Raw genomic sequence first — 24133 nt, 5'->3', positions numbered from 1 at the left:
ATTTTGGATTTTTTCCCCAAATTTTGGATTTTTTTCCAAAATCCCATTTTTTTTCCCCAAATCCGTGTCCCACCTGCAGGTTGAGGGCCAGGTGCCGCGTCTTGGTCTGCTCCAGGTCGCTTTGGGAACATTTGTTGGGGGAATTTCCCCCCAAAAATTCACCTTTTTTTCCTTGGAAGTTCACATTTTTTCCCTAAAAAACTCACTTTTCTTCCCAAATTCACATTTTTTTCTCAAAATCCACATTTTTACCTCAGAATCCAGAAATTTTTTCCAAAATCATTCACATTTCTCCCACAAAAAATTCACGTTTTACCCCGGAATATCCCCATTTTTTCCACAAAAATTCCGATTTTTTTTCCCAAAAATTGAGATTTTTTTCCCCAAATTTTGGATTTTTTCCCCAAATTTTGGATTTTTTCCCAAAATCCCATTTTTTTGCCCCAAATCCGTGTCCCACCTGCAGGTTGAGGGCCAGGTGCCGCGTCTTGGTCTGCTCCAGGTCGCTCTGGGAATATTTGAGGCGCATTTGGAGCCCGTGGGCCTGGGACTGCACCTGGCGCAGCTCGGCCTCCTTGCGCTTGGCCTTCATCTGCTCCTGCAGGGGAAAATGGGGAAAAAGTCAGGAAAAACGGGAAAAATGAGAATTTTGGGAATTATGGGGGGAAATGGGGAAAAAATTGGGGAAAAAATGAGGAAAAAAATGAGGAAAAAATGGGAATTTGGGGGCACAGCTCGCCTCCTGGCGCTTGGCTTTCATCTGATCCTGAAGGGGAAAAATGGGGAAAAAGTCAGGAAAAATGGGAAAAAATGGGAATTATGAGGGAAAATGGGGGGAAAGTGGGGGGAAATGGGAAAAAATTGGGGAAAAAATGGGGAAAAACTGAGGGAAAAATGAGGGGAAAATGAGGGGAAAATGAGGAAAAATGAGGGAAAAATGGGAATTGGGGGCGCAGCTCGGCCTGCTTGTGCTTGGCCTTCATCTGATCCTGAAGGGGAAAAATGGGAAAAAAGTCAGGAAAAATGGGAAAAAATGGGAATGATGAGGGAAAATGAGGGGAAAGTGGGGGGAAATGGGAAAAAATTGGGAAAAAATGAGGAAAAACTGAGGGAAAAATGAGGGGAAAATGAGGGGAAAATGAGGAAAAATGAGGGAAAAATGGGAATTGGGGGCGCAGCTCGGCCTGCTTGTGCTTGGCCTTCATCTGATCCTGAAGGGGAAAAATGGGGAAAAAGTCAGGAAAAATGGGAAAAAATGGGAATTATGAGGGAAAATGGGGGGAAAGTGGGGGGAAATGGGAAAAACTGAGGGAAAAAATGAGGAAAAAATGAGGGAAAAATGAGGAAAAATGGGAATTGGGGGCACAGCTCGGTCTGCTTGTGCTTGGCCTTCATCTGCTCCTGAAGGTGGAAAATGGGGAAAAAGTCAGGAAAAATGGGAAAAATGAGAAGTTTGGGAATTATGGGGGGGAAATGGGGGGAAATGGGGAAAAAATTGGGGAAAAATAGGGGAAAAAAAGAGGGAAAAATGACGAAAAAATGGGAATTGGGGGCACAGCTCGGTCTGCTTGTGCTTGGCCTTCATCTGATCCTGAGGGGGAAAAAGTCAGGAAAAATAGGAAAAAATGGGAATTATGAGGGAAAATGGGGGGAAAGTGGGGGGAAATGGGAAAAAATTGGGAAGTAATGAGGAAAAAATGAGGGAAAAATGAGGGGAAAATGAGGGGAAAATGAGGAAAAATGAGGGAAAAATGGGAATTGGGGGCGCAGCTCGGCCTGCTTGTGCTTGGCCTTCATCTGATCCTGAAGGGGAAAAATGGGGAAAAAGTCAGGAAAAATGGGAGAAAATGGGAATGATGAGGGAAAATGAGGGGAAAGTGGGGGGAAATGGGAAAAAATTGGGAAAAAATGAGGAAAAACTGAGGGAAAAATGAGGGAAAAATGAGGAAAAATGGGAATTGGGGGCACAGCTCGGTCTGCTTGTGCTTGGCCTTCATCTGCTCCTGAAGGTGGAAAATGGGGAAAAAGTCAGGAAAAATGGGAAAAATGAGAAGTTTGGGAATTATGTGGGGGAAATGGGGGGAAATGGGGAAAAAAATGGGGAAAAATAGGGGAAAAAAAGAGGGAAAAATGACGAAAAAATGGGAATTGGGGGCACAGCTCGGTCTGCTTGTGCTTGGCCTTCATCTGATCCTGAAGGGGAAAAAGTCAGGAAAAATGGGAAAAAATGGGAATTATGAGGGAAAGTGGGGGGAAAGTGGGGGGAAATGGGAAAAAAATGGGGGAAAAAGTCAGGAAAAATGAGGGGAAAATGAGGGAAAAATGAGGGAAAAATGAGGAAAAATGGGAATTGGGGGCACAGCTCGCCTCCTGGCGCTTGGCCTTCATCTGATCCTGAGGGGGAAAAATGGGGAAAAAGTCAGGAAAAATGGGAAAAAATGGGAATTATGAGGGAAAATGGGGGGAAAGTGGGGGGAAATGGGAAAAAATTGGGAAAAAAATGAGGAAAAAATGAGGGAAAATGGGAATTTGGGGGCGCAGCTCGGCCTGGTTGTCTTGGCCTTCATCTGCTCCTGAAGGGGGAGAAAAAGGAGAAATTTGGGAAAATCTGGGAGTAAAATGGGAACAAATGGGAATTATGGGAATTATGGGGGGAAAATGGGGGGAAATGGGGAAAAAATTGGGGAAAAAATGGGAAAAAATGAGGGGAAAATGAGGAAAAAATGGGAATAGGGGGCACAGCTCGGCCTCCTTGTGCTTGGCCTTCATCTGCTCCTGCAGGGGGAAAATGGGGAAAAAGTCAGGAAAAATGGGAAAAATGAAAATTTTGGGAATTATGGGGGGGAAATGGGGGAAAAATTGGGGAAAAAATGAGGAAAAAATGAGGGAAAAATGAGGGAAAAAGGGAATTGGGGGCCCAGCTCGGTCTGCTTGCGCTAGGCCTTCATCTGCTCCTGAAGGTGGAAAAAATGTGGAAAAAGTCAGGAAAAATGGGAAAAATGGGAATTATGAGGGAAAATGGGGGGAAAGTGGGGGGAAATGGGAAAAACTGAGGGAAAAATGAGGGAAAAATGAGGAAAAAAGGAGGGAAAAATGGGAATTGGGGGGCGCAGCTCGGCCTCCTGGCACTTGGCCTTCATCTGCTCCTGAAGGGGGAAAATGGGGAAAAAGTCAGGAAAAATGGGAAAAATTAGAATTTTGGGAAAATGGGGGGAAATGGGGAAAAAATTGGGAAAAAAAATGAGGAAAAAATGAGAGGAAAATGAGGGAAAAAATGGGAATTTGCGGCCCAGCTCGGCCTCCTTGTCTTGGCCTTCATCTGCTCCTGGATTGGGAAAAAAAATGGGGGAAAAGTCAGGAAAAATAGGAAAATTCAGGAAAAAAAACGGGATTTTTGAGGAAATTCAGGGGAAAAATGGGGGGAAATTGGGAAAAAAATCGGGAAAAAAATGAGGAAAAAATGGGAATTTGGGGGCACAGCTCAGCCTGCTTGTGGCTTGGCCTTCATCTGCTCCTGGAATTGGGAGAAAATGGGGAAAAAGTCAGGAAAAATGGGAAAAATCAGGGTCCCTTTTGGGCTCAGGTTTGGGTTTTTAGGCTCAGTTTTAGGCTCAGGTTTGGGTTTTTGGGGTCAGTTTTGGGTTTTTGGGCTCAGTTTTGGGGTCCCACCTTGAGCTCCTCGCTCAGCCGCTCCTTCTCCCTGAGCTTGTGTGGGGTCACTTTGGGGTTTTAGGGTCAGTTCTGGGTTTTAGGCTCAGTTTTAGGCTCAGTTTTGGGTTTTTGGGCTCAGTTTTGGGTTCTTGAGGTCAGGTTTGGGTTTTGGGGTCAGTTTTGGGATTTTGGGCTCAGTTTTGGGCTCAGTTTTGGGGTCCCACCTTGAGCTCCTTGCTCAGCCGCTCCTTCTTCTCCCTGAGCTTGTTTGGGGTCACTTTGGGGGTTTTAGGGTCAGGGTTGGGTTTCAGGCTCAAGTTTGGGGTTTTATGCTCAGTTTTAGGCTCGGGTTTGGGTTTTAGGCTCAGTTTTGGGTTTTAGGGGTCAGTTTTAGGGTCATTTCTGGGTTTTTGGGCTCAGTTTTGGGGTCCCACCTTGAGCTCCTTGCTCAGCCGCTCCTTCTTCTCCCTGAGCTTGTGTGGGGTCACTTTGGGGGTTTTAGGGTCAGTTCTGGGTTTTAGGCTCAGTTTTAGGCTCAGGTTTGGGTTTTTAGCCTCAGTTTTGGGTTCTTGAGGTCAGGTTTGGGTTTTGGGGTCAGTTTTGGGTTTTTGGGCTCAGTTTTGGGGTCCCACCTGGAGCTCCTCGCTCAGCCGCTCCTTCTTCTCCCTGAGCTTGTGTGGGGTCACTTTGGGGTTCCTTTGGGGTTTGGGGGCTTTTTAGGCTCAGGTTTGGGTTTTTAGGCTCAGTTTTAGGGTCAGTTTAGGCTCAGTTTTGGGTTTTAGGGGTCAGTTTTAGGGTCATTTCTGGGTTTTTGGGGTTGGTTTTGGGGTCCCACGTTGAGCTCCTCGCTCAGCCGCTCCTTCTTCTCCTTGAGCTTGTTTGAGGTCAGTTTGGGTCAGGGTTGGGTTTCAGGCTCAGGTTTGGGTTTTTAGGCTCAGTTTTAGGCTCAGGTTTGGGTTTTTGGGGTCAGTTTTGGGGTCCCACCTTGAGCTCCTCGCTCAACCGCTCCTTCTTCTCCCTGAGCTTGTGTGGGGTCACTTTGGGGTTTTTAGGGTCAGTTTTGGGTTTCAGGCTCAGTTTAGGCTCAGGTTTTGGTTTTCAGGCTCAGTTTTGGGGTTTGGGGTCAGGTTTGGGGTCAGGTTTGGGGTTTGGGGTCAGGTTTGGGGTTTGGGGTCAGGTTTGGGGTTTGGGGTCCCACCTTGAGCTCCTCCGTCAGCCTCTCCTTCTTCTCCTTGAGTTTGTCCACGGCTTTCTCGTCCCAGCGCCGAGCTTTGGCCTTGAGGTCACTGGCACCGCCCGAGATCACGCCCGACTTCTGGAACAGCGTGCCGTCCAGGGCCACCGTCTGTGGGGACATTGGGGACATCATTGGGGACATCACTGGGGTCACTGGCACTGCCCGAGATCACCCCCGACTTCTGGAACAGCGTCCCGTCCAGAGCCACCGTCTGTGGGGACATTGGGGACATCACTGGGACATTGGGGTCACTGGTACTGCCCGAGATCACCCCCAACTTCTGGAACACGGTGCCATCCAGGGCCACCGTCTGTGGGGACACCAATGGGGACATCACTGGGACATTGGGGACATCACTGGGGTCACTGGCACCGCCCGAGATCACCCCGGACTTCTGGAACAAGGTGCCATCGAGGGCCACCGTCTGTGGGGACATTGGGGACATCATTGGGGACATCACTGGGACACCCCCGACTTCTGGAACAGGGTCCCATCCAGGCCCAATGTCTGAGGGGACATTGGGGACATTGGGGACATTGGGGACACCCAGAGCCAACCATGGACTGCAGGAACAGGGTCCTGTCCAGGGCCACCGTCTGAGGCGACACTGGGGACATCACTGGGGACATCACTGGGGACATCACTGGGGACATCACTGGGACACCATGGACTTCTGGAACAGGGTCTCGTCCAGGGCCACTGTCTGTGGGGACATTGGGGACATCACTGGGGACATCCATGGGGACATCCATGGGACACCATGGACTTCTGGAACAGGGTCCTGTCCAGAGCCACCGTCTGTGGGGACATCAACGGGGACATTGGGGACATCCATGGGACACCCCTGAGCGCTGGAACAGCGTCCCATCCAGGGCCACCGTCTGTGGGGACATTGGGGACATCACTGGGGACACCGAGGATATCCTTGGGGACATCATCGGGGACACCCAGGGGACATGGGGGCTGCTTTGGGGGTGATTTGGGCCATTTCTCGGGGGTTTTGGGGCTGCTTTCAGGGCATTTCTGGGGTGGATTTTCAGGGATTTGGGGGCATTTTCAGGCTGGTTTTAGGGGATTTTTGGGGCATTTTGGGGGGATTTTGGGGCAGTTCTGGGGTATTTTCAGGGCAGTTTTGGGGGGCAGTTTGGGGCTGGTCTGGGGGTATTTTCAGGCTGATTTGGGGCTGTTTGGAGCTGGTTTTGGGGTGGTTTTGGTGCCACTTTTGGGGAATTCTCAGGATGTTTTGGGTCTGTTTCTGGGCAGTTTTCAGGGCTGGTTTTAGGTTATTTTGGGGTGATTTTGGCCATTTTTCGGGTGTTTTGGGGCTGCTTTTAGGGCATTTCAGGGTGATTTTTGGGGCATTTGTGGGGTGGATTTTAAGGGATTTTGGGGCATTTTCAGGCTGGTTCTGGGGCAGTTTTAGGGTGGTTCCATGTTATTTTTGGGGTGATTTCAGGGCATTTTTAGAGTCTTCCTGGGGTGGATTTTAGGGTATTTTTGTGGTGATTTTGGGGCACCTTGTGCCTCTGGTGGCAATGGGGCTGTTTTGGGGTGGTTTTGAGGGTATTTTCAGGCTGTTTTTAGGGTATTTTTGGGGTGGTTTTGCGGCTCTTTTGGGGTGGTTTTTGGAGCTGTTTTGGGATGGTTTTGGGGCAATTTTGGGGTATTTTCAGGTCAGTTTTGGGGGGCAGTTTGGGGCTGGTTTTGGGGTGATTTAAGGCTGTTTTTTAGGGTATTTCTGAGGGGGATTTAAGTGTATTTTTGGGGTGATTTCAGGCCATTTTTAGGGTATTTCTGGGGTTGATTTTAGCGTACTTTTGAGGTGATTTTGGGGCAGTTTTGAGGCATTTTCAGGTCAGTTTTGGGGGGCGGTTTGGGGCTATTTTGAGGCTGGTTTTGGGGTGATTTTAGGGCACCTTGTGCCTCTGGTGGCCGCTGAAGGCCGTGGGGCTGTTTTGGGCTGGTTTTAGGGTATTTTTAGGATATTTTTGGGGTGGTTTTGGGGCACCTTGTGCCGCTGGTGGCCCTGAAAGCCATGGGGCTGTTCTGGGCTGGTTTTAGGCTATTTTTGGGGTGGTTTTGGGGTGGTTTTGGGGTGATTTTAGGGCACCTTGTGGCGCTGGTGGCCCCGAAGGCCATGGGGCTGTTCTGAGCTGGTTTTAGGGTATTTTTAGGATATTTTTGGGGTAGTTTTGGGGCACCTTGTGCCTCTGGTGGCCGCTGAAGGCCATGGGGTTGGTTTTGGCTGGTTTTAGGCTATTTTTGGGGTATTTTTGGGGTGGTTTAGGGGTGATTTTGGGGCACCTTGTGCCGCTGGTGGCCCCCGAAGGCCATGGGGCTGTTCTGGGCTGGTTTTAGGGTATTTTTAGGGTATTTTTGGGATATTTTTGGGGTATTTTTGAGGTGGTTTTGGGGCACCTTGTGGCGCTGGTGGCCCCCGAAGGCCATGGGGCTGTTCTGAGCTGGTTTTAGGGTATTTTTAGGATATTTTTGGGGTGGTTTTGGGGTGGTTTTGGGGCACCTTGTGCCGCTGGTGGCCCCGAAGGCCATGGGGCTGTTCTGAGCTGGTTTTAGGGTATTTTTAGGATATTTTTGGGGTGGTTTTGGGGCACCTTGTGCCGCTGGTGGCCCCCGAAGGCCATGGGGCTGTTCTGAGCTGGTTTTAGGGTATTTTTGGGGTATTTTTGGGGTGGTTTTGGGGCACCTTGTGCCTCTGGTGGCCGCTGAAGGCCGTGGGGCTGTTTTGGGCTGGTTTTAGGGTATTTTTAGGATATTTTTGGGGTGGTTTTGGGGTGGTTTTGGGGCACCTTGTGCCGCTGGTGGCCCCCGAAGGCCATGGGGCTGTTCTGGGCTGGTTTTAGGGTATTTTTAGGGTATTTTTGGGATATTTTTGGGGTATTTTTGAGGTGGTTTTGGGGCACCTTGTGGCGCTGGTGGCCCCCGAAGGCCATGGGGCTGTTCTGAGCTGGTTTTAGGGTATTTTTAGGATATTTTTGGGGTGGTTTTGGGGCACCTTGTGCCGCTGGTGGCCCCCGAAGGCCATGGGGCTGTTCTGAGCTGGTTTTAGGGTATTTTTGGGGTATTTTTGGGGTGGTTTTGGGGCACCTTGTGCCTCTGGTGGCCGCTGAAGGCCGTGGGGCTGTTTTGGGCTGGTTTTAGGGTATTTTTAGGATATTTTTGGGGTGGTTTTGGGGTGGTTTTGGGGCACCTTGTGCCGCTGGTGGCCCCCGAAGGCGATCCTGCGCGCGTCCTCGACGTTGTCGCAGACCAGGGCGTTGCCGCACGCGAACTGCAGCGCCTTCTTGATGTGGGGGGGCTCGTAGCGAATCACATCGATCACCAGCTTGGCCCCCCGCAGCTCCCGCAGCTTCTCGTCCGTGGGCTTCACCTGAAACCCCAAAAATCGGGGTGAAAAACCCCAAAAATGGGGTTAAACTTCATCTCACAGCTTCCTGTACATGGGTTTCACCTGAAATCCCAAAAATTGGGAGTCAAAAACCCCAAAAATGGGGTCAGGATCTCAAATTTGGGTTAGAATCCCAAAATCGGGGGTTAAAAACCCAAAAAGTGGGGTCAAGATCCTAAATTGGGGTCAAAATTCCAAAATCAGGAGTTATAAACCCAAAACAGAGAACCCAAACCACCCCGCAGCTTCTCGTCCGTGGGTTTCACCTGAAATCCCAAAAATTGGGGTGAAAAACCCCAAAAATGGGGTTAAACCTCAGCCCTGCAGCTTCTTGCCTATTGGTTTTACATAAATCCCAAAAATTGGGGTGAAAAACCCCAAAAATGGGGTTAAAACTACCCCTGCAGCTCCCGCAGCTTCTCGTCCGTGGGTTTTACCTGAAATCCCAAAAATTGGGGTGAAAAACCCCAAAATGGGGTTAAACCTCATCTCACATCTTCCTGTACATGGGTTTCACCTCAAATCCCAAAAATCGGGGTGAAAAACCCCAAAAATGGGGTTAAACCTCATCTCACAGCTTCCTGTACATGGGTTTCACCTAAAATCCCAAAAATTGGGGTGAAAAACCCCAAAATGGGCACCCAAACCAACCCCAAACCCCAGCTTGGCCCCACGCAGCTCCCGCAGCTTCTCGTCCGTGGGTTTTACCTGAAATCCCAAAAATTGGGAGTCAAAAACCCCAAAAATGGGGTTAAACCTCACCCCTGCAGCTTCTTGCCTATTGGTTTTACATAAATCCCAAAAATTGGGGTGAAAAACCCCCAAAAATGGAGTTAAAACCACTCCTGCAGCTACCGCAGCTTCTCATCTGTGGGTTTTACATAAAATCCCAAAAATTGGGGTGAAAAACCCCAAAAATGGAGTTAAAACCACTCCTGCAGCTACCGCAGCTTCTCATCTGTGGGTTTTACATAAAATCCCAAAAACTGGGGTGAAAAACCCCAAAAATGGGATTAAAACCACGCCTGCAGCTCCCGCAGCTTCTCATCTGTGGGTTTTACCTGAAATCCCAAAAATTGGGGTGAAAAACCCCAAAAATGGGGTTCAAACCAACCCTGCAACTCCTGCAGCTTCTCGTCCGTGGGTTTTACCAAAATCCCAAAAATTGGGGTGAAAAACCCCCAAAATGGGGTTAAACCTCATCTCACAGCTTCCTGTACATGGGTTTCACCTGAAATCCCAAAAATTGGGGTGAAAAACCCCAAAAATGGGGTTAAACCCCAAAACCAGGGGTGAAGAACCCCAAAAACGGGGTCAAACCCCACCCCTGCAGCTCATGGTCCACCTGAAACCCCAAAAATTTGGGGCTAAAACCCCCAAAAATGGGGTCAGAGTCCTAAAGTGGAGTCAGAACCCCAAAGCCGTGGAGTTATGAACCTCAAAATGGGGACCCTGACCCCAAAACTGGTTTTAGGGTTTTCTCTGCTCCCAAAACTGGTTTTAGGGTTTTCTCTGCTCCCAAAACTGGTTTTAGGGTTTTCCCTACTCCCAAAGATGCTTTTAGTGTTTTCTCTGCTCCCAAAGCTGGTTTTAGGGGCCATCTCAAACCCAGTTTTAGGGTTTCTCCTGCCCTTTTGGGGTCTGACCTCGAGGCAGTCGAGGGGCAGGAAGGTCTCAGTCACCTGCTGACCCCAAACCCTGCTGTAAGGTTTCTCCTGACCCCAAACCCCCTTTTAAGGTTTTTGCTGACCCCAAACCCTGTTATAGGGTTTCTCCTGACCCTAAAGCTGGTTTTAGGGTTTTCACTGACCCCAAACCCCATTTTATGGTTTCTCCTGACCCCAAACCCGTTATAGGGTCCCACCTCGAGGCAGTCGAGGGGCAGGAAGGTCTCAGTCACCCACATCCTGCTGTGGGGTTTCTCCTGGCCCCAAACCTCACTGTAGGGTTTCTCCCGACCCTGAAGCTGCTCTGAGCATTTTCACTGCCCCCAAATCCCCTTTTAGGGTTTCTCCTGCCCTTTTAGGGTCCCACCTCGAGGCAGTCGAGGGGCAGGAAGGTCTCAGTTACCCACAGCCCACTGTAGGGTTTTTGCTGATCCCAAACCCCCTTTTAGGGTTTTTGCTGACCCCAAACCCTGTTATAGGGTCTCTCCTGACCCTAAAGCTGGTTTTAGGGTTTCTCCGACCCCAAACCTGTTATAGGGTCTGACCTCGAGGCAGTCGAGGGGTAGGAAGGTCTCAGCCACCTGCTGACCCCAAATCCCATTTTCACTGACCCCAAATCCCATTTTCACTGCCCCCAAACCTCACTGTAGGGTTTCTCCTGCCCCCAATCCCAGTTTTAGGGTTTCTCCTGCCCTTTTGGGGTCTGACCTCGAGGCAGTCGAGGGGCAGGAAGGTCTCAGTTACCCAAACCTCACTGTAGGGTTTCTCCTGATCCCAAACCCCCTTTTAGGGTTTCTCCTGCCCTTTTGGGGTCAGACCTCGAGGTAGTCGAGGGGCAGGAAGGTCTCGGGCTCCCCGCGCTGCTCCTTGATGTACTGGATGCAATCCCTGCCCGTCTTCTCCGAGTCCACGATGATGGCGTCCATGTTCTTCCCCAGCACCTTGGTCACCGCGATCTGGTACTTCTTCTGCGTGGGCTGGCACAGGTCAATGAGCCGGCCATACTGTGGGTTATAGGGTCACTTATGGGGTCAGGTGTGGGGTCAGGTGTGGGGTGTGGGGTCAGGGACATGGGGCATAGCAGGTATAGGGTCAGGGATATCAGGGTTGGGGCAGGGACACTGCAGTGGGGTTGGTTCTTCTGCGTGGGCTGGCACAGGTCAATGAGCCGGCCATACTGTGGGTTATAGGGTCACTTATGGGGTCAGTTATGGGGTATGGGATCAGGAAGGGGCTATAGGGTCAGGGATATCAGTTATGGGGCAGGGACACTGCAGTGGGGTTGGTTCTTCTGCGTGGGCTGGCACAGGTCAATGAGCGGCCATACTGTGGGTTATAGGGTCAGTCATGGGGTCAGGTATAGGGTATGGGATCAGTATTGGGGTCAGGAATGGGCTATAGGGTCAGGGGTATCAGTTATGGGTCAGAGATATCAGTTATGGGAAATCAGTTATGGGGCAGGGATATCAGTTATGGGATATCAGTTATGGGATATCAGGGATATCAGTTATGGGATATCAGTTATGGGATATCAGGGATATCAGTTATGGGATATCAGTTATGGGATATCAGGGATATCAGTTATGGGTCAGGGGTACCAGTTATGGGTCAGGGGTATCAGTTATGGGATATCAGTTATGGGATATCAGGGGTATCAGTTATGGGGCAGGGACACTGCAGTGGGGTTGGTTCTTCTGCGTGGGCTGGCACAGGTCAATGAGCGGCCATACTGCGGGTTATAGGGTCAGTCATGGGGTCAGGTATAGGGTATGGGATCAGTATTGGGGTCAGGAATGGGCTATAGGGTCAGGGGTATCAGTTATGGGTCAGAGATATCAGTTATGGGATATCAGGGATATCAGTTATGGGATGTCAGGGATATCAGTTATGGGATATCAGGGGTATCAGTTATGGGTCAGGGGTACCAGTTATGGGATATCAGGGATATCAGGGATATCAGTTATGGGATATCAGGGATATCAGTTATGGGATATCAGTTATGGGATATCAGTTATGGGATATCAGTTATGGGGCAGGGACACTGCAGTGGGGTTGGTTCTTCTGCGTGGGCTGGCACAGGTCAATGAGCGGCCATACTGTGGGTTATAGGGTCAGTTATGGGGTCAGTTATGGGGTGTGGGGTCAGTTATAGGGTCAGGTGTGGGGTATGGGGTCAGGGACATGGGGGGATATCAGTTATGGGTCAGGTGTATCAGTTATGGGGTCAGGGATATCAGTTATGGGATATCAGGGGTATCAGTTATGGGGCAGGGGTACCAGTTATGGGGTATCAGTTATGGGATATCAAGGATATCAGTTATGGGATATCAGGGGTATCAGTTATGGGGCAGGGACACTGCAGTGGGGTTGGTTCTTCTGCGTGGGCTGGCACAGGTCAATGAGCGGCCATACTGTGGGTTATAGGGTCACTTATGGGGTCAGTTATGGGTCAGGTGTGAGGTCAGTTATGGGGTCAGGTGTGGGGTCAGTTATGGGGTCAGTTATGGGGTCAGTTATGGGGTCAGTTATGGGGTCAGTTATGGGTCAGTTATGGGGTCAGTTATGGGTCAGTTATGGGGTCAGTTATGGGTCAGTTATGGGTCAGTTATGGGGTCAGTTATGGGTCAGTTATGGGGTCAGGTGTGGGGTCAGGTGTGGGGTCAGTTATGGGTCAGTTATGGGGTCAGTTATGGGTCAGTTATGGGGTCAGTTATGGGGTCAGGTGTGGGGTCAGGTGTGGGGTCAGTTATGGGTCAGTTATGGGGTCAGTTATGGGGTCAGTTATGGGGTCAGTTATGGGGTCAGGTGTGGGGTCAGGTGTGGGGTTTAGGGTCAGGTTTTAGTACAGTTTTGGGTCAGTTTTTGGGGTGTTTTAGGGTCAGTTTTTGGTGCAGTTTAGGGTCAGTTTATGGTGCAGTTTCTGGGGGTATTTTGTGTCAGCTTTTGGGGTGTTTAGGGTCAGTTTTGGGGGAGTTTAGGGCTGTTTCTGGGGGTATTTTGGGTCAGTTTTTGGTGTGTTCAGGGTCAGCTTTGGGGGGGGGTTTTAGGGCTGTTTCTGGGGGTATTTTGGGTCAGCTTTTGGGGTGTTTTTGGTCAGTTTTTGGTGCAGTTTCTGGGGGTATTTTGGGTCAGCTTTTGGGGTGGTTTTGGTCAGTTTTTGGTGCAGTTTCTGGGGGTATTTTGGGTCCATTTTTGGGGTGTTTAGGGTCAGTTTTTGGTGCAGTTTCTGGGGGTATTTTGGGTCAGCTTTTGGGGTGTTTTTGGTCAGTTTTTGGTACAGTTTCTGGGGGTATTTTGGGTCCATTTTTGGGGTGTTTTTGGTCAGTTTTTGGTGCAGTTTCTGGGGGTATTTTGGGTCAGTTTTTGGGGTGTTTTTGGTCAGTTTTTGGTGCAGTTTCTGGGGGTATTTTGGGTCAGTTTTCGGGATGTTTAGGGTCAGTTTTTGGTGCAGTTTCTAGGGGTATTTTGGGTCAGTTTTTGGGGTGTTTTTGGTCAGTTTTTGGTGCAGTTTCTGGGGGTATTTTGGGTCAGTTTTTGGGGTGTTTTTGGTCAGTTTTTGGTGCAGTTTCTGGGGGTATTTTGGGTCAGCTTTCGGGGTGTTCAGGGTCAGTTCCTGGGGTATTTTTGGTCCCTCTGGGGTCTCTGCTCACCACGGAGCCGGGGTAGAGGCGTTTGATGCTGTCCATGATCTCGGCCTTGCGCTGCTGCCGGCTGCTCTCCTGGCGGTCGATGCGCGCGTCCCCGAGCTGCTCCATCACCTGGTTCAGCTCCTTGTTGATCTCGTCGATGCGGCGCTTGGCCAGCTCCACCTCCTCGGTCAGCTCGCCCTCCAGGCGCTTCTGCTCCTCCAGGGACTGCCTGGGGGCAGAAATGGGGGTTTGGGGGTGAGAAAAGGGGGTTTGGGGTCATTTTGGGGGGTTTGGGGGGCTGATCCTACAGCTTTGAGGTGTTTCAGCTCCTCCAGGGACTGTCTGGGGGCAGAAATGGGGGTTTGGGGTCATTTTGGGGGGTTTGGGGGGCTGATCCTACAGCCTTGAGGTGTTTCAGCTCCTCCAGGGATTGTCTGGGGGGAGAAATGGGGGTTTGGGGGTGAGAAAATGGGGAGAAATGGGGGTTTGGGGGTGAGAAAAGGGCGTTTGGGGTCATTTTGGGGGGTTTGGGGGGCTGATCCTGCACCCTTTGAGGTACTTCGGCTCCTCCAGGGACTGCCTGGGGGGAGAAATGGGGGTTTGGGGGTGAGAAAATGGGGAGAAATGGGGGTTTGGGGGTGAGAAATGGAGATTTGGGGTCATTTTGGGGGATTTGGGGGCTGATACTACAGCTTTGAGGCGCTTCTGTTCCTCCAGGGACTGTATGGGGGGAGAAAATGGGGGTTTGGGGTCATTTTGGGGGGTTTGGGGTCATTTTTGAGGGTTTGGAGGGCTGATCCTGCACCCTCCAGGCGCTTCTGCTCCTCCAGGGACTGCCTGGGGGGAGAAATGGAGATTTGGGGTCATTTTGGGGGGTTTGGGGTCATTTTGGGGGGTTTGGGGGGCTGATCCTACAGCCTTGAGGCGCTTCGGCTCCTCCAGGGACTGCCTGGGGGGAGAAATGGGGGTTTGGGGGTGAGAAAAGGGGGAGAAATGGGGGTTTGGGGGAAAAAAAAGGGCGTTTGGGGTCATTTTGGGGGGTTTGGGGGCTGATCCTGCACCCTTTGAGGCGCTTCTGCTCCTCCAGGGATTGTCTGGGGGCAGAAATGGGGGTTTGGGGGTGAGAAAGGGGGAGAAATGGGGGTTTGGGGGTGAGTAAAGGGGGTTTGGGGTGAGAAAGGCGGTTTGGGGGTGAGAAAAGGGGGACTGGGGGGGAGAAAGGGGGTTTGGGGTGAGAAAAGGGGGTTTGGGGTGAGAAATGGGGATTTGGGGGGGAGAAAGGGGGGACTGGGGGGCAGAAAGGGGGTTTGGGGGACTCTGGGGGGTTTGGGGGTGAGAAAAGGGGATATGGGGGGAGAAAGGGTGAGAAATGGGGATTTGGGGGGGAGAAAGGGGGATTTGGGGGGGAGAAAGGGGGTTTGGGGGGGAGAAAAGGGGGTTTGGGGGACTCTGGGGGGTTTGGGGCACTCTGGGGGGTTTGGGGGGCAGATCTGTCACCCTCTGACAGCAATGGGGACGTGGGGATGACCTGGGGACACTCCAACCCCCCTTGGGGACACTCTGGCCCCCCTAGGGACACCTGGGGACACTTTGGGGACACCTTGGTGACACTCCAACCCCCCTGAGGACACTCCAACCCCCTTGGGGACACCTTGGGGACACTGCAGCCCTCTTTGGTCACACTCCAGCCCCCCTGGTGACACCCTGGTGACACTCCAACCCCCTGGGGACACACCAAACCCCCTGGTGACACTCCAAACCCCCTTGGGGACACTTTGGGGACAATCCAACCCCCCTGGGGACACTCCAACCCCCTGTGGGGACACTCCAAACCCCCTTGGGGACACTCTGAGGACACTCCAGGCCCCGCTGGTGACACCTTGGGGACACTCCAACTCCTCTGGGGACACTGCAGGCCCCCATGGTGACATTCCAGGCCCCCTTGGGGACACCCTGGGGACACTCCAACCCCCCTGGGGACACCCTGGGGCACTGCAGCCCCCCTGGTGACACCTTGGTGACACTTCAGCCCCCTGGGGACACCTTGGGGACACTCCAACCCCCCTGGGGACACCCTGGGGACACCCTGGGGACAGTGGCGCACTTGCTGGTGGCGATGTACTCCTCGAGCTTCTCGATGCGTTTCTGGTTCTCCTCGATCTCCCTCAGCTTCTGCTTGATCTTGGCCTGGGGACACGGGGACAGAGGGGACAGGTGAGGGGACAGGTGAGCTCAGGTGTGCCCAGGGGACATCTTGGGGACAGTTTGGGGACAGTCTGGGTCTCACCTCGGTCTCCACCTTCTTCCTCTCCTCCAGGTCCAGCCGGTCCTGGTCGGCTTTCTGGTCGCGGTTGAACTTCTCGAGCTCCTGGGCCAGCGTGGCCGCGCGCTTGCTGGCCTCCTCCTTCAGGCGGTGGTACTTCTTCACCTGGGGACACGGGGACACGGGGACATTGGGGACACTGGGGACATTGGGGACACTGGGGACACCTGGGGACCATGCACTTGCTGGCCTCCTCCTTCAGGCGGTGGTACTTCTTCACCTGGGGACACAGGGACACAGGGACATTGGGGACACCTGGGGACATTGGGGACACCTGGGGACATTGGGGACACCTGCTGGCCTCCTCCTTCAGGTGGTGGTACTTCTTCACCTGGGGACACGGGGACACAGGGACATTGGGGACATTGGGGACATTGGGGACACCTGGGGACATTGGGGACATTGGGGACACCTGGGGACATTGGGGACACCTGGGGGACACCTGGGGACATTGGGGACACCTGGGGTCAGGGCACCTGCTGGCCTCCTCCTTCAGGCAGTGGTACTTCTTCAACTGGGGACATTGGGGACATTGGGGACACCTGGGGGACACCTGGGGACATTGGGGACACCTGGGGGGCACCTGGGGTCAGGGCACCTGCTGGCCTCCTCCTTCAAACGGTGGTACCTCTTCACCTGGGGACATTGGGGACACCTGGGGGACACCTGGGGGTCAGGGGACATGGGGGGACATGGGGACACCTGGGGTCAGGGCACCTGCTGGCCTCCTCCTTCAGCCGGTGGTACTTCTTCACCTGGGGACATGGGGACACCTGGGGGTCAGGGGACATGGGGGGACACCTGGGGGCAACCTGGGGTCACCACACCTGGGGGAACATTGGGGACACCTGGGGGTCACCACACCTGGGGGACACGGGGACAATCTGGGGGTTAGAGAACCTGGGGGACATGGGGACAACCTGGGGCCAGGGCACCTGGGGGACACCTGGGGGTCAGCACACCTGGGGGGACATGGGGACATCTGGGGGGGGTCAGAGAACCTGGGGGACACCTGGGGGACACCTGGAAGACCTTCCCAAACTCCACAGGGTCACCCCACACCTGGTTCTCCTCCTTTCTGTGCCTCTGGTTCTCCTCCATGCCTCCCAAACCCCACCTGTCCCACCACACCTGGTTCTCCTCCAGGCTCAGGTCCCTCCCAAACCCCACCTGTCCCACCACACCTGGTTCTCCTCCATGGTCAGGTCCCTCCTGTAGCTCTGGTTCTCCTCCATCCATCCCAAACCCCAGATCCACCTCTCCTTCTCCTCCACCCATCCCAAATCCCATGGGATCACCCCACACCTGGTTCTCCTCCATGGTCAGGTTCCTCCTGTGTCTCTGGCTCTCCTCCATCCCTCCCAAACCCCCAAATCCCACCTGGCCCAGGTCTCCTTCTCCTCCATCCCTCCCAAACCCCACCTGTCCCACCACACCTGGTTCTCCTCCAGGCTCAGGTCCCTCCTGTGGTTCTGGTTCTCCTCCATCCATCCCAAGCTCCCAAACCCCACCAGTTCCACCACACCTGGTTCTCCTCCAAGGTGAGATCTTTCCTCCATCCCTCCCAAACCCTCAAATGCCATGGGACCACCCCACACCTGGTTCTCCGCCATGGTCAGATCTCTCCTGTGCCTCTGGTTCTCCTCCATCCATCCCAAAGCCCCAAACCCCACCTGTCCCACCACACCTGGTTCTCCTCCAGGGTCAGGTCCCTCTCCTGGCTCTGGTTCTCCTCCATCCCTCTCCAACCCCCAAACCCCACGTGTCCCACCACACCTGGTTCTCCTCCAGGGTCAGGTCTCTCCCAAACCCCACCAGTCCCACCACACCTGCTTCTCCTCCATGATCAGGTTCCTCCCGTATCTCTGGTTCTCCTCCATCCATCCCAAACCCCACCTGTCCCACCAGCACACCTGGTTCTCCTCCATGATCAGGTCCCTCCTGTGGTTCTGGCTCTCCTCCATCCCTCCCAAACCCCCAAACCCCACCTGTCCCACCACCACACCTGGTTCTCCTCCAGGGTGAGGTCTCTCCCCTGCCTCTGGCTCTCCTCCATGCCTCCCAAACCCCACCTGTCCCACCACACCTGGTTCTCCTCCATGATCAGGTTCCTCCTGTATCTCTGGTTCTCCTCCATCCATCCCAAAGCCCCAAACCCCACCAGTCCCACCACACCTGGTTCTCCTCCAGGGTGAGGTCTCTCCCCTGCCTCTGGCTCTCCTCCATCCCTCCCAAAGCCCACGTGTCCCAGCACACCTGGTTCTCCTCCAGGCTCAGGTCTCTCCCAAAGCCCCAGACCCCACCTGTCCCACCACCACACCTGGTTCTCCTCCAGGGTCAGGTCCCTGCCCTGGCTCTGGCTCTCCTCCTCCATGCGTTCCTCGAACTCCTGCCTGGACTTCTCCACGCTCAGCATCTCCTTCTCCAGCTCGTCCATGTCGGCCTTGCGTTTCTTGTACTGCTTCTGGGCGTTCTGCAGGGACTTCCTGGCGGCCTCCAGCTTCTTGATCTTGTGCGAGGTGTTCTCCTTGGCCTTGATGTACTGGGGCCGCTTCTGGTTCAGCTCCGAGTCCTTCTCCCTGAGGAGGAGAACCTCAGGTGGGTTTGGGTTTGGGGCTGGTTTGGGGTCAGGGCCTGGTTTGGGTCTGGGTCTGGTTTGGGGTCAGGGCCTGGTTTGGGGTTTGGGCCTGGTTTGGGGTCAGGGCCTGGTTTGGGGTCAGGGCCTGGTTTGGGTTTGGGTCTGGTTTGGGGTCAGGGCCTGGTTTGGGGTCAGGGCCTGGTTTGGGTTTGGGCCTGGTTTGGGGTCAGGGCCTGGTTTGGGGTCAGGGCCTGGTTTGGGGTCAGGGCCTGGTTTGGGTTTGGGCCTGGTTTGGGTTTGGGCCTGGTTTGGGGTCAGGGCCTGGTTTGGGGTCAGGGCCTGGTTTGGGTTTGGGCCTGGTTTGGGGTCAGGGCCTGGTTTGGGGTCTGGGCCCGGTTTGGGGTTTGGGCCTGGTTTGGGTTTGGGCCTGGTTTGGGTTTGGGCCTGGTTTGGGGTCAGGGCCTGGTTTGGGGTCAGGGCCTGGTTTGGGGTCTGGGCCCGGTTTGGGGTTTGGGCCTGGTTTGGGTTTGGGCCTGGTTTGGGTTTGGGCCTGGTTTGGGGTCTGGGCCTGGTTTGGGGTCAGGGCCTGGTTTGGGGTCAGGGCCTGGTTTGGGGTCAGGGCCTGGTTTGGGGTCAGGGCCTGGTTTGGGCCCGGTTTGGGGTTTGGGCCTGGTTTGGGTTTGGGCCCGGTTTGGGCCTGGTTTGGGGTTTGGGCCCGGTTTGGGGTTTGGGCCTGGTTTGGGTTTGGGCCCGGTTTGGGCCTGGTTTGGGGTTTGGGCCTGGTTTGGGGTTTGGGCCTGGTTTAGGGTTTGGGCCCAGTTTGGGGTCTGGGCCTGGTTTGGGCCTGGTTTGGGGGTTTGGGCCTGGTTTGGGGTTTGGGCCTGGTTTGGGGTTTGGGCCCAGTTTGGGGTCTGGGCCTGGTTTGGGCCTGGTTTGGGGTTTGGGCCTGGTTTGGGGTTTGGGCCTGCTTTGGGCCTGGTTTGGGGTCTGGGCCTGGTTTAGGGTTTGGGCCTGGTTTAGGGTTTGGGCCTAAAAAAAACTGGGATTGTCCAAGATCTGGAGTGCCCTGCTCTGTGAAGGTGTCCCTGTCTATGGAAGCAGAATTTAAACCTGGTTTTTAAACATTCCAACCCAAACCATTCCAAGGTTTTGGAGCCCCTCTGCCATGGAGACAGGCTGGGATTGTCCAAGATTTGGAAAACTGGAATTGCCCAAGATTACAAAGCTGGGGTTGTCCAAGATTTGGAAAACTGGAATTGTCCAAGATTACAAAGCTGGGGTTGCCAAGATTTGGAACCACCTGATTTATGAAGTTGCTCCTGCCCGCGGAACCAGAACTTAAACACGATTTTTAAACATTCCAACCCCAACCATTCCAGTTTCTGCCATTTCCACCCCAAACCCCCAAGGCCTCTCACTTGATCTCCTTCTCGATCTGCTGCTGCTCCCTCATCATCTTGCCCAGCTCCTTCTTGCGGTCCTTGAGCTCGTCCTCCACCCTGTCCATCCTCTTCTTGTCCTTGTCGATCTCGCGGTTCTTCAGCCCCAGCTCCTTGTTGAGCTTCTCGATCTCGGCCTCGTTGTGGAACAGCTTGAAGAGCTGGAGCTGCACCTGCGCCCGAACCACCTCGTCCTTGAGCCGCTGGTACCGGTCAGCCTGGGGAAAGGGGACAGGCCTGGGTTAGACCCGGGACAGGCCTGGGTTACACCCGGGACAGGCCTGGGTTACACCTGGGACAGGCCTGGGTTAGACCTGGGACAGGCCTGGGTTAGACCCGGGACAGGCCTGGGTTACACCTGGGACAGGCCTGGGTTAGACCCGGGACAGGCCTGGGTTACACCTGGGTTACACCTGGGACAGGCCTGGGTTACACCTGGGACAGGCCTGGGTTACACCTGGGACAGGCCTGGGTTAGACCCGGGACAGGCCTGGGTTAGACCTGGGACAGGCCTGGGTTAGACCCGGGACAGGCCTGGGTTACACCTGGGACAGGCCTGGGTTAGACCCGGGACAGGCCTGGGTTACACCTGGGACAGGCCTGGCTTTACACCTGGGACAGGCCTGGGTTACACCCGGGACAGGCCTGGGTTACACCTGGGACAGGCCTGGCTTTACACCTGGGACAGGCCTGGGTTACACCCGGGACAGGCCTGGCTTTACACCTGGGACAGGCCTGGCTTTACACCTGGGACAGGCCTGGCTTTAGACCTGGGACAGGCCTGGGTTAGACCCGGGACAGGCCTGGGTTACACCTGGGACAGGCCTGGGTTACACCTGGGACAGGCCTGGGTTACACCCGGGACAGGCCTGGGGAAAGGGGACAGGCCTGGGTTACACCCGGGACAGGCCTGGGTTAGACCTGGGACAGGCCTGGGTTACACCCGGGACAGGCCTGGGTTACACCTGGGACAGGCCTGGGTTACACCTGGGACAGGCCTAGCTTTACACCTGGGACAGGCCTGGGTTACACCTGGGTTACACCTGGGACAGGCCTGGCTTTACACCTGGGACAGGCCTGGGTTTACACCTGGGACAGGCCTGGGTTACACCTGGGACAGGCCTGGGTTACACCTGGGACAGGCCTGGCTTTACACCTGGGACAGGCCTGGCTTTACACCTGGGACAGGCCTGGCTTGGCTCAGGGGCTGCTCAGAGCTGGGCCTAGGCCTGGTTCTGGCCAGGAGCTGCTCAAAGCTGGGCTTTGGGCTGGGTCTAGGTCTGGCTCTGGTCAGAAGCTTCTCGGGCCCAGGACTTGGGCCTGGCTCTGCTCAGGAGCTTCTTAAACCTGGGCCTGGTTCTGGCTGGTACCGGTCAGCCTGGGGGAAAATGGGGGTGAGAGAGGGGATTGGGGGGTTAGGACTGGGTCTGGCCAGGAGCTGCTCAAAGCTGGGCCTGGCTCTGCTCAGGAGATGCTCAAAGATGGGATTAGGGTGGGATTGACCTGGGTGGGATTGGCCTGGGACTGGCCAGGATCTGCTCAAAACTGGGATTAGGGGTGGGATTGGCCTGGTTCTGGCCAGGAGCTGCTCAAAACTGGACCTGGTTCTGCTCAGGAGCTTCTTAAACCTGGGCCTGGTTCTGCTCAGGAGCTGCTCAAAACTGGGATTAGGGTGGGATTGGCCTGGGTGGGATTGGCCTGGTTCTGGCCAGGATCTGCTCAAAGCTGGACCTGGGTCTGGCCAGGATCTGCTCAAAGCTGGGATTAGGGTGGGATTGGCCTGGGTGGGATTGGCCTGGGTCTGCTCAGGATCTGCTCAAAAGTGGGATTAGGGTGGGATTGGCCTGGGTCTGCTCAGGATCTGCTCAAAGCTGGGCCTGGTTCTGCTCAGGATCTGCTCAAAACTGGGATTAGGGTGGGATTGGCCTGGTTCTGGCCAGGAGCTGCTCAAAACTGGGATTAGGGTGGGATTGGCCTGGGTCTGGCCAGGAGCTGCTCAAAGCTGGACCTGGGTCTGGCCAGGAGCTGCTCAAAGCTGGGATTAGGGTGGGATTGGCCTGGGTGGGATTGGCCTGGGTCTGCTCAGGATCTGCTCAAAGCTGGGCCTGGTTCTGCTCAGGATCTGCTCAAAAGTGGGATTAGGGTGGGATTGGCCTGGTTCTGGCCAGGAGCTGCTCAAAGCTGGGATTAGGGTGGGATTGGCCTGGGTGGGATTGGCCTGGGTCTGCTCAGGAGCTGCTCAAAGCTGGACCTGGTTCTGCTCAGGAGCTTCTTAAACCTGGGCCTGGTTCTGCTCAGAATTTTCCCCAAAATTCCAAGCATTTCCAAACCCCCCTTTCCTCAGGGTTCTGAGCTTTCCCAAACCCTTTTTGCCCAGAAATCCAAACCTTCCCAAAACCCCATTTTCCCAAGAATTCTCAGCTTTGCCAAATCCCATTTTCCCCACCACTCTGAGCATACCCAAAACCCTTTTTCCTGTGAATCCAAGTATTCCTAAAACCCCTTTTTTCCTGAGAATTCCCAACCTTCTCAAACCCCATTTTTCCCAGAATTCTGAGCATTCCCAAACTCTTTTTTCCTGTGAATCCAATCATTCCCCAACATGAATTTCCTGTGAATCCAACCATTCCCCAACATGAATTTCCTGTGAATCCAACCATTCCGAAACATGATTTTCCTGTGAATGTAACCTTTTTTTTTTTCTCCTGTGAATCCAACCATTCCCAAACCCTTTTATCCCTGAATCCAACCATTCCCAAACCCTTTTATCCCTGAATCCAACCATTCCCAAACTCTTTTCTCCTGTGAATCCAAGTATTCCTAAAACCCCTTTTTTCCTGAGAATTCCCAGCCTTCTCAAACCCCATTTTTCCCAGAATTCTGAGCATTCTCAAAACTCTTTTTCCCAGGAATCCAAACATTCCCAAAATCCCTTTTTCCTGGAACTCCAATCATTCCCAAACCTCATTTTCCCCAGAATTCCAAACCTCCCCAAAGCCCTTTTTTTTTTTTTTTTTTTTCCCCAGGACCTCAACCATTCCCAAACCCTTTTTCCCCCTGAATCCAACCATTCCCAAGCCCCATTTTCCCAGATCTCCAAACCTTCCCAAACCCCATTTTTTCCCAACAATTCCCAGCCTTCCCAAACCCCATTTTCCCAGGATTCTGAGCATTCCCAAAACCCTTTTTTCCCCAAAACTCCAAGCATTCCCAAAGCCCTTTTTTCCCCAAAACTCCAAGCATTCCCAAAGCCCTTTTTTTTCCCCAGGAATTCCCAGCATTCCCAAACCCCCTTTTCCCCAGGATTCCAAGCATTCCCAAACCCTTTTTTCCCTGTGAATCCAACCATTCCCAAAACCCTTTTTTCCTTGAACTGTCAACCTTCCCAAACCCCTTTCCCCAAAATCCCAAACCTTCCCCAAACCCCATTTTCCCAAGAATTCTCAGCCTTCCCAAATCCCTTTTTTCTCCAGATTCCAGACCTCCCCAAACCCTTTTTCCCAGGATTCAAATTGTTCCCAAAATCTTCTTTTCCCCAGAATTCCCAGCCTTCCAAAACCTCATTTTTCCCAGGATTCTGAGCAATCCCCAAACCCTTTTTTCCTGTGAATCCAACCATTCCCAAACCCTGTTTTCCCCAGAATTCTGATCCCTCCCAACCCCCTCTATTCCCAGGATCCTGAGCATTCCCAAACCCCTCTTTTCACAGGATTCCAACTGCTCCCAAAATCTTCTTTTCCCCAGAATTCCCAGCCTTCCAAAACCTCATTTTTCCCAGGATTCCGATCATTCCCAAAACTCTTTTTTCCTGTGAATTCAACCATTCCCAAACATGATTTTCCTGTGAATCCAACCATTCCCAAACATGATTTTCCTGTGAATCCAACCATTCCCAAACATGATTTTCCTGTGAATCCAACCATTCCCAAACATGATTTTCCTGTGAATCCAACCATTCCCAAAACCCTTTTCCTTGAACTCTGAGCATCCCCAAAACCTTCTTTCCCAAAACCCTTTATTCCCAAAATTCCCAGCCTTCCCAAACCCCTCTTTTCCTGGGATTTCCAAGCAATCCTAAACTTCTCCTTCCCCAGGATTCCAATTGTTCCCCAAACCCTTTTCCCCAGAATTCCCAGCCTTCCCAAACCCCTTTTTTCTCAGGACTTCAAGCATTCCCCAAACTCTTTTTTTCCTGTGAACCCA

At 53.4% G+C, this 24133-nt stretch overlaps 1 protein-coding gene across 1 annotated transcript in view; it reads right to left on the bottom strand.

Annotated features, from left to right (window-relative positions):
* The window catches only part of SMC1A (structural maintenance of chromosomes 1A), a 53162-nt gene that overhangs the window by 15856 nt on the left and 13173 nt on the right, over positions 1–24133 (bottom strand). Inside the window, exons 5-13 of the mRNA XM_059491496.1 lie at positions 19910–20148; positions 18234–18492; positions 15878–16018; positions 15695–15777; positions 13612–13819; positions 10780–10965; positions 8097–8276; positions 4850–4996; positions 461–598 (exon numbers count right to left, since the gene is read on the bottom strand). Of these exons, the coding sequence (XP_059347479.1) occupies positions 461–598; positions 4850–4996; positions 8097–8276; positions 10780–10965; positions 13612–13819; positions 15695–15777; positions 15878–16018; positions 18234–18492; positions 19910–20148 (1581 nt within the window). The remainder of the gene's footprint in view (positions 1–460; positions 599–4849; positions 4997–8096; positions 8277–10779; positions 10966–13611; positions 13820–15694; positions 15778–15877; positions 16019–18233; positions 18493–19909; positions 20149–24133) is intronic.

Source organism: Ammospiza nelsoni, chromosome 35, assembly GCF_027579445.1.
Source record: "Ammospiza nelsoni isolate bAmmNel1 chromosome 35, bAmmNel1.pri, whole genome shotgun sequence".
NCBI lineage: Eukaryota > Metazoa > Chordata > Aves > Passeriformes > Passerellidae > Ammospiza > Ammospiza nelsoni.
Note: the sequence above shows the minus strand (reverse complement) of the source record. Positions and strands in the feature narration are given on the sequence as shown.